General features: G+C 43.7%; 1 protein-coding gene across 1 annotated transcript in view; it reads left to right on the forward strand.

Annotated features, from left to right (window-relative positions):
• The window catches only part of LOC139020116 (nephrocystin-1-like), a 94046-nt gene that overhangs the window by 61759 nt on the left and 19783 nt on the right, over nt 1–12504 (forward strand). Inside the window, exon 15 of the mRNA XM_070429739.1 lies at nt 1434–1510. Coding sequence (XP_070285840.1) covers nt 1434–1510 — 77 coding nt within the window. The remainder of the gene's footprint in view (nt 1–1433; nt 1511–12504) is intronic.

Below are 12504 nucleotides of genomic sequence, written 5' to 3' on the forward strand. Positions count from 1 at the left end.
GTACATTGTTATTAACTTAATTAGGGTACTCCTAAGGCTTAGGAAGAGCCACACTCAAGGGGTCAAAGAGCCACATGTGGCTCACGAGCCGCAGTTTGCCGACCACGGGTCTAGGATATAGACAGGAAATTCACAGAGAGATACAGGTGGGCAGTCAGGAAGAGGATGATGAAGATCCCATAAAATCCAGGGCTCTAGTCTTGCTGTGCCTTGTAACTGTAAGTCTCCAAGCCAGTTTCCCCCAATTTTAGAATGGGTAATTATCATAGTTTCTAACCCCAAATGTTTAATTCAGGTAATGCTCCCCCCTCCACCTCTGCTAACACCTCAGGGTGGATGGGACCTCCTTACCGCAGGACAGAGGTGGAAGTCCTGACTGTGCTAGTCCTCTGATGTCACCAGGCAGAAGGAGACGGGGCACTTTATTACCCTGGCCCTCCTACCCCTGGTAGATGCAGAAGCCCAGGCTTCTTACGCTTTGGGGGGTTTTGTTTTTATTAATGTTCAGGGTTTTAGTTGTACTTGGTAGGAAGGAATGGTGTGTCTATTCAATCTTTCCTAAAATCACAGCTATTTTTTTAAATGAGGTGGAGGCCAGAGGCCTCTGAATTAATACAGAAACATTTCCAATGTATATTTTTACATGAAAAAGCAACTGGCAGGATAGGATGTGTACTGTCACTCCACTTTGGTCCATGAAGAGCTGCGTTGGTATGCATTCATGAGTGGGTTTATGTGAACTGTTTCCAAGGCTGCCCATGGAGCGGGAGTGGGGACTGGCAGCAGGATTAGAGAGGCCTTCTACCTCCTTCTTCTACACTTCGGCAGTTTGTAACTTTAAAAGAAAACATCTTCAGTTTGAAATTCATTGTGGAATGTATTTGTTCACCTTTGCATAGAACAAGGTAGGGCGAGGGACTGCCAAACTAGAGGGGAGGGAGTTGGCTGTCATTTTTTCCTTATTATTTCTAGGCCATTGAAACTTTTTACTACAATTTGCATGTTACTTTTATATTTTATTTATTTACTACTTTTATATTTTAAAAATCATATAAACTCATATTGGCTATTTAAAAAAATTATCTTCATTGTTGAAAGTATTACAGATCTTCCTCCCCCGCCCCCCATTGACCCCTCCACCACACCCTTGCATCCCCTCCCCCAGGCCATATTGGCTTTATTTCAAATGATGATTCAAAACATTTTAACGACATTAATAATCTTTTTCATGTTAATGTGGAAAATGTATTTCTATGGTTCATAGGTAAGAAAGAAACTTATTTACTGAGCTGATGCCGCACAGAAGGATCAGCTTCCATTCTCAGTCATCACTCATCAGTGACACAGAAATGTCTGCAAGGATATCTGTGCTGAAAGGGATTGACTCAGGCGTCCACTGCAGGTCTCGGTCACAGCACACCCTTCTTTTGTAGGACTTATGAGCTCCCCCTGAACGGTGGCACCCCTTATGAAAAAGGTGTGGAAGTGGACCCTTCCGTCTCCAGAAGAGGTACAGCTCTCACGGGGCACCTCCCTTCCCTGCCTTAGAGATCAAGCAAACAGGAGGCATCTGAGAAGATAGCCCTGTTCTAACACAAACAGGAAATTCACGTTTTTAAAAAAATCCTTATTGTTCAGATTATTACAGATGTTCCCCGTAGCTCCCCTCTACCTGGTTCCCACCCTACTCCAGGCCTTCTGTTCCCCCGCGCCCCCGCCCCCCACTGACCTCGTCCATAGGTGTAAGCTCTTTGTCCAATCTCTTCCTGAACCCCCCACATCCTCTTCCCCCCAAGAATTGTCAGTCTTCTCCCTTTCCATGACCCTGATTCTGTTACATTCACCAGTCTGTTGTGTTCATCAGGTTTTTTATTCATTTGATTTTTAGGTTCACTTGTTGATAGATATGTATTTGTTGTCACTTTGTTGTTCATAATTTTTATCTTTACCTTTTTCTTCTTCCTCTTCTTAGAGAATACCCTTCAGCCTTCAGTATTTCATATAATACTGGTTTGGTGGTGATAAACTCCTTTAGCTTTTTCTTGTCTGTGAAGCTCTTTATCTGACCTTCAATTCTAAATGATAGCTTTGCTGGGTAGAGTAATCTTGGTTGTAGGTTCTTGCTATTCATCACTTTGAATATTTCTTGCCACTCCCTTCTGGCCTGCAAAGTTTCTGATGAGAAATCAGCTGACAGTCGTATGGGTACTCCCTTGTAGATAACTGTTTTTCTCTTGCTGCTTTTAAGATTCTCTCTTTGTCTTTTGCTCTTGGCATTTTAATTATGATGTGTCCTGGTGTGGTCCTCTTTGGATTCCTTTTGTTTGGGGTTCTCTGCGCTTCCTGGACTTGTAAGTCTATTTCTTTCAAATAGGTTTTCAATATCTTGCTCTCTCTTCTTCTGGCACCCCCATAATTTGGATGTTGGTACGCTTGAAGTTGTCCCAGAGGCTCCTTACACTATCTTCATGTTTTTGGATTCTTTTTCTTTTTGCTCTTCTGATTGGTGTTTTTTGCTTCCTCATATTTCAAACATTGATTTGATTCTTGGGATCCTCTAGTCCCATGGTCAGCAAACCGCAACTTGCGAGCCACATGCGGCTCTTTGCTCCCTTGAGTGTGGCTCTTCCACAAAATACCACGTGCAGGCGTGCACGTACAGTGCGATTGAAACTTCGTGGCCCATGTGCAGCAGTCAGCATTTTGTGGAAGAGCCGGTATTTTGTGGAAGAGCCACACTCAAGGGGCCAAAGAGCCGCATGAGGCTCACGAGCCATGGTTTACTGAGCCACAGTTTGCCGACCACTGCTCTAGTCTACTGTTGAATCCCTATATATTATTCTTTATTTCAGTCAGTGTATGCTTAATTTCTGACTTGTCCTTTTCCATTTTTTTTTTGGCATTCTAAGATCCTTGAAAGTCTCACTAAGTTCCTCGGAGGTTTCTAGAAGATTCTTGAGTAACCTTATAATGTGGTTTTGAACTCTATATCCAGTAGTTTGCTTTCCTCCATTTCTTTCATTTGTGACATGTTTCTTTATCTCCGCATTATGGCTGCTTCCTTGTGTTTGTTTCTATGTATTGGGTAGCTGCTAAGTCTCCTTGAGTAGATAGAGTGGCCTTGTGTGGTAGGTGTCCTATAGGGCCCAGTGGCTCATCCTGCCCATTCACCTGAGGTGGACACTCTTGGTGCATCCCTTTGTGGGCTGTGTGCACAGTTTCGTTGTAGTTGAGCTTTGATTGCTATTGGTATCACTGGGAGGAATTGACCTCCAGGCCAATTGGCTGTGGGAACCAGCTGTGACTACAGTGAGAGAGTTGCTGTGCAGGAGACACCTTATGGAGCAGGACTTCAGTGGGGCTTTGGTGCTCACTGAGTCTGCCCCTTGAATGTGTTGCTTATGGATGTGAAGAATTGTAATCTGGTATGGTCTCACACTGACCACTGGTACACTGGCTCTTGGTTCTCCAGGGAGGTGCAAAGTCAACCACTGCCTGGGGCCACCAGCAGGAGCTACAGAGAGATCTGCAGATCCCTCCTCTTTCTTTTTTTTTAATATATATATATATATATATATATATATATATATATTAAATATATTTTATTGAATTTTTACAGAGAGGAAGGGAGAGAGATAGAGAGTTAGAAACATCGATGAGAGAGAAACATCAATCAACTGCCTCCTGCACATCTCCCACTGGGGATGTGCCGGCAACCCAGGTACATGCCCTTGACCGGAATCGAACCTGGGACCCTTGAGTCCGCAGGACGACGCTCCATCCACCGAGCTAAACCGGTTTCGGCAATATATTTTTATTTATTTATTTATTTTTTTATTTTATTTTATTTTTTTTAAAAATATATTTTATTGATTTTCTACAGAGAGGAAGGGAGAGAGATAGAGAGTTAGAAACATCGATGAGAGAGGAACATCGATCAGCTGCCTCCTGCACATCTCCTACTGGGGATGTGCCCGCAACCCAGGTACATGCCCTTGACCGGAATCGAACCTGGGACCTTTCAGTCCGCAAGCCGACGCTCTATCCACTGAGCCAAACCGGTTTCGGCTATTTTTTTTAATTAAGATATTACATATGTGTCCTTATACCCACGTTACCCCCTACCCCCCCCCCCCCGCTCATGCCACCACCCCCCCCCCCCCCCCCCCGCTGTCCGTGTCCATTAGCTAGACCTACATGCTTGCATGTAAGTCCTTTGATTGATCTTTCCCCCTTACCCCCATCCTCCCCTACCTTCCCTCCAAGGCCCGACAGTCCAATCAATGCCTCTCCATCTCTGGATCAGTCCTTGTTCATCAGTTTATGATGTTCATTATATTCCACAAATGAGTGAGATCATGTGGTATTTATCCTTCTCTGACTGGCTTATTTCACTTAGCATAATGCTCTCTAGTTCCATCCATGGTGTGGCAAATGGTAAGAGTTCCTTTTTCTTCTTCCTCTTCTTAAAGAATACCTTTCAGCATTTCATATAATGCTGGTTTGGTGATGATGAACTCCTTTAGCTTTTTCTTATGTGTGAAGCTCTTTATCTGACCTTCAATTCTGAATGATAGCTTAGTTGGATAAAGTAATCTTGGTTGTAGGTTCTTGCTATTCATCACTTTGAATATTTCTTGCCACTCTCTTCTGGCCCGCATGGTTTCTGTTGAGAAATCAGCTGACAGTCGTATGGGTACTCCCTTGTAGGTAACTGACTTTTTTTCTCTGGCTGCTTTTAAGATTCTCTCTTTGTCTTTTGCTCTTGGCATTTTAATTATCATGTGTCTTGGTGTGGTCCTCTTCGGATTCCTTTTGTTTGGGGTTCTCTGCGCTTCCTGGACTTGTAAGTCTATTTCTTTCACCAGGTAGGGGAAGTTTTTTGTCATTATTTCTTCAAATAGGTTTTCAATATCTTGCTCTATCTCTTCTTCTGGCACCCCCATAATTCGGATGTTGGTACACTTGAAGTTGTCCCAGAGGCTCCTTACACTATCTTCATATTTTTGGGTTCTTTTTTCTTTTTGTTTTTCCGGTTGGGTGTTTTTTGCTTCTTCGTATTTCAAATCTTTGACTTGATTCTTGCGCTCCTCTGGTCTGCTGTTGGGAGTCTGTATAATATTCTTTATTTCAGTCAGTGTATGCTTAATTTCTAGTTGGTCCTTTATCACAACATCGAGGGTCTCATTAGATTTCTTGAGGATCTCACTACATTTATCGGCGGTTTCCATAAAATTCTTGAAAAATCTTAGAGCCGTGGTTTTGAACTCTATATCCAGTCGTTTGCTGTCCTCCATTTCTGTCATTTGTGACCTGTTTCTTTGTCTTTGCATTTTGTCTGCTTCCCTCTGCACTTTACTTTTGTAGCTCCTCTGAGTCTGTGTGCTCTTCTCTTTCCTTCTAGTTGTAGAATTTCCTCTCAGCCAGCCTTCCTGTGGTTCTGGATGATGACCGTTCTGTCTTTTAGTTGTATTTTTGAAGTTGTTGTCGGAGGCAGCAATTTCTGGTGTTTTTCTATGTCGCCATCTTGGTTTTCCCCCTCCTCTTTTTTTCCTTTTTTAAAAAATATATATTTTATTGACTTTTGCAGAGAGGAAGGGAGAGGGGCAGAGAGTTAGAAACATCGATGAGAGAGAAACATTGATCAGCTGCCTCCTGCACACCCCCTACTGGGGATGTGCCCACAACCAAGGTACATGCCCCTGACCAGAATCAAACCCACGACCCTTCAGTCCGCAGGCTGACACTTTATCCACTGAACAAAACCAGCTAGGGCAGATTCCTCCTCTTTCTATTAGGTTTGGAAGTGCCCAGATGAGGCCCAGCTGTGAAGCAAGGCAGGCTGCTGCTGGTGCGGGGTTTTTTGAGCCTTTTATTGATAGGTTTGCAGCTCCCTGACCCAGCTGTAACTTGTTTAACAGAGTTTTTGCCCGAGAAAGGACAGTCCATTCATATGCAAAAGTAGCTATCACAGCTTGGGTGGGATTGTAAATTGGGTGGAGTGGGGTCTCAGGGAATCACCAGGGTGGAGCAAACAGAAATGGCTGCCAGTCAGCCCTGCACGAGGAGGTCCCAGCGCAGGAACAATGACTGCTTCGAGCACCTCTGTCTGGAAGAAAGCTGCCCTGAGGACCTGCTCCAATGACAGTCCAGTTTCTCCCCGTTTGTGTCTAGGTCCCCCAGAGCCTCACCTGAGGAAGTGGGAGCTTGTAAATTCAGTTCATGGTGCCGGCCTTTTAAGAGGAGCAGCTGGGTCTCCAGCAGTCTGTGTGTCACTCAGCTCCAATCCGCACTGGTTTTTACAGTCCATAGTGCTTACGGCCTGTAGGGACTTCTTTCCCCAGCTCTGGGACCCTAGGCTGGGGGTCTGGTGTGGGCTGGAATCCCTCGCTCCTCCAGGCGGCCTCTGCAGAGGCTATCTCCCTCCTGATTAAAAAAGCAGCACACCTGGTTGCCAGACCAGCCCGTTTTGTGCCTCCACACCTCCTACCAGTCTCTTTACCTCTAGTTGTAGTACTTCCACTCGGCCAGCTTTCCTGTGGTTCCGGGTGATAGTTGTCATGTATTTTAGCTGTAATTTTGATGTGGTTGTGGGAGGCAGCAAGTACAGGTGTTTATCTATGCCACCGTCTTGGTTCTTTCCTGAGTGCTTATTTTCTTGCTAGCACACCTGAGACTCTACTGTGGGAAATGAGGAAGTGTGAGGAGCCTGCATTTGCTCCTTCTCATTGAACACTCGGCTAAATTCATAAACAGGCTAATCCAGAGATTGTCTATTGCTAGTCCAAGGGTGTAGGCATGTGCAGTTGTGTTGTATATGTCAGATTGCCCTCCAGAAATATCGAGCCCCTTCCAGTATGCTCCCTGGCCAGGCCCTGCAGTAGGCAATGGGCATGGAGAGTCAGACAGGGTGATCCTTGCCTCGTGCAGCTCCGAGCCTGACAGCGTTGGAACTTCACCTTGGCTCCTGAGACCTCCCCCTCCTTGTTTCACAGCTCAGGACACTGCTGTTGCCTCAGCAGTACCAGTCTCTCTTCTTAGAAGCGGAAGGTGTTTGAGGTCTGGGATGCACGTGGGTTGACATGCTTTTTAAAAAAAACTAGATATTTATATTGATTTGAGAGAGGGAGAGAGAGATAGAAACATCAATGATGAGAGAAATTCATTGATCAGCTGCTTTCTGCACATCCCCTACTGGGGGTCGAGCCCGTAACCCGGACATGTTCCCTGACTGGGAATCAAACCGTGACCTCCTGGTTCATAGGTCTATACTCAACCACTGAGCCACGCCCGCTGGGCTAGATATACTTTTTTGTTGTTGTTAATTCTCACCTGAGGATATTTTTCCATTGATTTTTAGGGAAAGTGGCAGAGAGAGGGAAAGACAGAGAGAAACATTGATGTGAGAGAACCACATCAATTGGTTGCCTTCTGCATGAGCCCCAACTAGGGCCCAGACTGGGGAGGAGGCTGCAACAAGGTACATGCCCTTGATCGGAATCGAACCTGGGACCCTTTGGTCCATAGGCCAATGCTCTTTCCACTGAGCCAAACTGGCTAGGGCAACATGCTTTTTATTTTAAAAATTAAATTTATTGGGATTACATTGGTTAATAAATCACATAGATTTCACGTGTAGATTTCTATGGCACAAGATCTGTACATTGCACTGTGTACTCACCACCGAAAGTCAAATCATCTTCCATCACCATATATTAGACCTCCTTCACCCCCACACCTTCCCTCTGGCAACCACCACACTGCTGTGTGTGTCCACGAGTTTCAGTTTTATATCTTGCATATGAGTAAAATCATATAGTTCTTAGCTGTTTCTGCCTGACTTATTTCACATAGCATAATACAGTATTCTCAAGGTTCATCCATGTTATTGCAAATGGCAGTACAGTGGGGCATTGACTTATGAGTTTAATTCGTTCCATGACTGAGCTCGTAACTCAAATTACTCGTATGTCAAATCAATTGTGAACGAGTGAGACACGATGCTGGGCTGATGTTGTGGCGTTCACTGTGACATTTGCTGCGCCAACTAGCGGTGGGGTATCTGAAGCTGGCTCGCAACCCGAATTTTAGCTCGCAACTCAAAGCAAAAAATTGTCTGAGAGACAGCTGGTATCTCAAAAAACGCATTAGTCGGGACACTCGTAAGTCAAGGCCCCACTGTATATCTTTATTGATTTCAGAGAGGAAGGGGAGAGGGAGAGATAATAACGTCAATGATGAGAGAGAATCATTGATGGGCTGCCTCCTGCATGCCCTCCCCCCCCCCCCCAATGGGGATGGAGCCCCCAACCCGGGCTTGTGCCCTGACCGGGAATCGAACTGTGACCTCCTGGTTCATAGGTTGATGCTAAAGCACTGAGCCACGCTGGCTGGATTGTACCACATCTTTTTTTCCCCAATATATTTTTTTAATTGATTTTAGAGAGGAAGGGAGAGAGAGAGAGAGAGAGAGATAGAAACATCAATGATGAGAGAGAATCATTGATCCGCTGTCTCTTGCACACCCCCAACTGGGGATCAAGTCCACAACCTGCGCATGTGCCATGATAGGGAATTGAATCGTGACCTCTGAGTTCATAGGTTGACGCTCAACCCCTGAGCCATGCTGACTGGGTGTGTACAATTTCTTTATCCAGTCCTTTGTGCAGTATACTTGGGTTGTCTCCATGTCTCAGCCACTGGGAATACAGCTGCAATGAACTTAAGAGTGCATATATCTTTGTGAATGTATGTTTTTGAGTTTTTCAGGTATATAGACCCAGGAGAGGTATTGCTGGGTCATATGGTAGCTCCATTCTTAATTTTTTGAGGAATTGCCAGACTGTTTTTCATAGTGGTTCTACCAGTCTACATTTTCATCAACAGTGAATGAGAGTTCCCTTTTCTCCTCAACCTCTTCAACACTTATTACTTGTCTTGTTGATAATAGCTATTCTAACAGGTGAGAGATGGCATCTCATTGTGGTTTTGATTTGCATTTCCTTAATTGCTAGTGAGGTTGAGCATCTAGCTGTTGGCCATTTGTACGTCTTCTTTGGGGAGGTGTCTGTTCAGGTCCTCTGCCCACTTTTTAATTGGGTTGTTTGTTTGGTGTTGAATTTCATGAGTTCTTTGTATGTTTTTATTTATTTCTTCTTTAGCCCATTTTTTAGTAGTATGTTGTTTAATCTCCACATAGTTGTGGGTTTTTTTACTTCCTTTTTCTAGCTGATCTCTAATTTTAAGGCACTGTGGTCAGAGAATATAATTTCAATCTTGAATTTGTTGAGGCTAGTTTTGTGACCCAACATACTGTCTATCCTTGAGATTGCTCCATGTGCACTGGAGAAGAATGTATAGTCTGATGTTCTGGGATGAAAAGCTCTATAAATGTCAATTATGTCTATTTGGTCTAGTGTGTCATTAAAGATCCATGTTTCTTTATTGATTTTCTATTTGAATGATATATCCAGAGCTGCGAATGGAGTATTAAGGACCTCAACTATGATTGTGTTTTGATTTCTTTCTCCCTTTAGTTCTAATTATAATTGCTTTATATATTTCATGATCAGATGCATATATATTAAGAAGTATTATGTTCTCTTGATGTAGTGTCCCCTTTATCATTATAAAATGTCCATCTTTGTCTCTTGTTATCTTGAATTCTATTTTGTCAGATAAAGTATGGCTACACCTGCTTTTCTGTGGATGTTTTTTGCTTGGAGAATCAATTTGCACCCTTTTACTTTGAATCTACCTTTGTCTTTGCAGCTTAGATGTGTCTCTTGTAGGCAGCATATGGTTGGTTGGGTTTTGTTTTTTGATCCACTCTGCTACTCTGTACCTCTTTATTGGTGAATCCAGATAATTTATATCCTATATAATAAAAGCATAGTATGCAAATTGTCCCATTGACCAGGAGGTTGTCCGGGAGTTTGACTGGGGGGGCAGGGCCTACCAGGGGAAGGGAGGGAGACTCTGCCCAGTGGCAGCGGCAGGCAGCAGGGGGAAGGGAGAGAGGCCCTGGCTGGCGGCAGCGGCAGGTGGCCGGGGGAAGGGAGGGAGTACCCGGCTGGCAGCTGGCAGCCACTAGGGACCCTAACCAACTGAGCCCCACCAGCCAGTGCAGGAATTTTGTGTACTGGGCCTCTAGTTTAGTATAATTATTGATGTAAGAGGATTTCCTATAGTCATTTTATCTTTTGTTTTCTTGTAGCTCTGTGCCTTCAGTAGTTCTTTTCCTTTGTGTGTTTCTGTCTCTTGTTTTGTTTGGTGGTATTCTACACTTCTTTCTTCTGCTTTCTCTTTTTTAAGCTATGTGTTTTAATTTTGGGGGTTTTGTGTGTGGTTACCATCAGGTTTATGAAAAATAAAGTTGCATATGTACTGTAGTTTTTTCTCTTTTGAGTGCATCTAATCTCCATCCTCCTTTGCCAGTTCAGACCTTCACTCCTCTCCTCTTTTATGTTTTTGTTATAACAAATTATTCCTATTTATGCTGTAAGTTGTTTGGTGATCATACTCATAGTGTTGTGACCTTATGCTCTTTAAGTAGAATAATTCCCTTAAGTATTTCTTGCAGTGGTGGTTTTCTGGTGATAAATTCCCTCAGCTTGTGTATATCTGGGAACATCTTTATTTCTCCTTCATATTTAAAGGATAACTTTGCTGGATATATTATTCTTTTGATGAGAATTTCTCTCTTTCAGTCATTTGAATATTTGGTTCCACTTTCTTCTGGCCTGTAGAGTTTTTGTGAGAAGTCCGATGATAATCTGATGGGTTTTCTTTTGCAGATAACTTTCTTCTTTTCCCTGGCTGCTTTGAGATTTTTTTTGTCATTCATTTTTACAATTTTAATACAATGTGCCTTGGAGAGGGCCTCTTTGGACTGAGGTAACTAGATGTTCTGTTTGTTATTGGATTTGAGGATCTAGTTCTTTCCATAGGTGTGGGAAGTTCTTATCCATTGTTTGTTTAAATAGGCTCTCTGTTTCCTTATCCCTCTCTTCTTCTTCTGGTATGCCTATTATTATTATACTAGAGACCCGGTGCATGAATTCATGCACCACTGGGGTCCCTCAGCCTGGCCTGTGGGATTGGGCTGAAACTGGCTCTCTGACATCCCTCGAAGGGTCCTGCATTTTGAGAGGGTGCAGGCCAGGCTGAGGAACCTCACCAGTGCACGATTGGGGCTGGGGAGGGACACGGGAGGTTGGACAGCCAGGGAGGGACCGTGGGAGGGCTCCAGGGAGTGTCCGGCCCATCTCACTCAGTCCTGATTGACTAGACCAGCCGTGGGCAAACTACGGCCCGTTTGAAATAAATAGAACTAAAAAAAAAAAAGACCGTACCCTTTTATGTAATGATGTTTACTTTGAATTTATATTAGTTCACACAAACACTCCATCCATGCTTTTGTTCCGGCCCTCCGGTCCAGTTTAAGAACCCATTGTGGCCCTCAAGTAAAAAAGTTTGCCCACCCCTGGGCTAGACCCCAGCAGCAAGCTCACCTACTGGTTGGAGCGTCTTCCCCCTGATGGTCAGTGCATGTCATAGTGAGCAGTTGTGCAGCCTTAGCATATTATTAGCATAGTAGGCTTTGATTGGTTGAACGGCCGACCGGCCGACCGGACACTTAGCATATTTGGCTTTTATTATGTAGGATTGCTTTTTCTGATGGAGTCAGATAGTTCTTATAGAGCTATTTCATTTTTTTAAATGCTCGGGTCTCTCTCTTCTTTTCTATGCATCATTTCTAGATTCCTATATTGATATCACTAATTCTTTTCTCCATCTGGTCAGTTCTGTTTCCTATATTCAGTAGTTTACTCCTAATCTCCTTAGTTGCATGCTTCATTTCTAGGATTTCTGATTGGTTCTTTTTTTAACGCTTTAGATTCTTTGGTACAGTACTCATTTTGTTCATTAATTTGTTTTTTGAGTGTATTAGATTGCCTGTCTATATTTTCTCACATCTTGTTGAGTATTTTCAGAACTGCAATCTTGAATTCTCTGTCATTTATATATTTCCATGTGTTCCAGCTTGCTTTATGGAGATTTTTCATTTTTTTCTGGGCTTCCTTATTTCCATGGTTATTCATGGTATTTGCTGGTCCCCTTTGTCTAGGCATCTATGTATTATATTGGCCCTTCTCTAGCATCTTTATTTGAACAGGTCTTTCTACTGTTTTCAAGTAGGTGATGCTGAATCACAAGATTTTTAGCTCTGTGACGTCCCAGAGCTGCCCTCCACAGCTCCGATCAGACATTACAGCTGTGCTGCTTGGGGGTGGGCTTTGTTTTGCCCTCACCATAATGGTGATCCCCGGACCTCAATGGTGTCTCCCCCCCCCTCCAAATAGGGATCAATCACTGGAGGAAACAGGGATTCTGCTGCAATATCTCTCAGTTTACAGATAATGTGCTCCTTGACCTGACACCAAGGGCAATGGAAAGTGAGTTTGGGGAGTCCAAGGGGGTGATGGGCCTCTGTGGCTCCAT

The sequence above is a fragment of the Myotis yumanensis genome, unplaced genomic scaffold (assembly GCF_028538775.1).
Source record: "Myotis yumanensis isolate MYYU_CA2020_CCGP unplaced genomic scaffold, mMyoYum1.0.hap1 SCAF_11, whole genome shotgun sequence".
Classification (NCBI taxonomy): Eukaryota; Metazoa; Chordata; class Mammalia; order Chiroptera; family Vespertilionidae; genus Myotis; species Myotis yumanensis.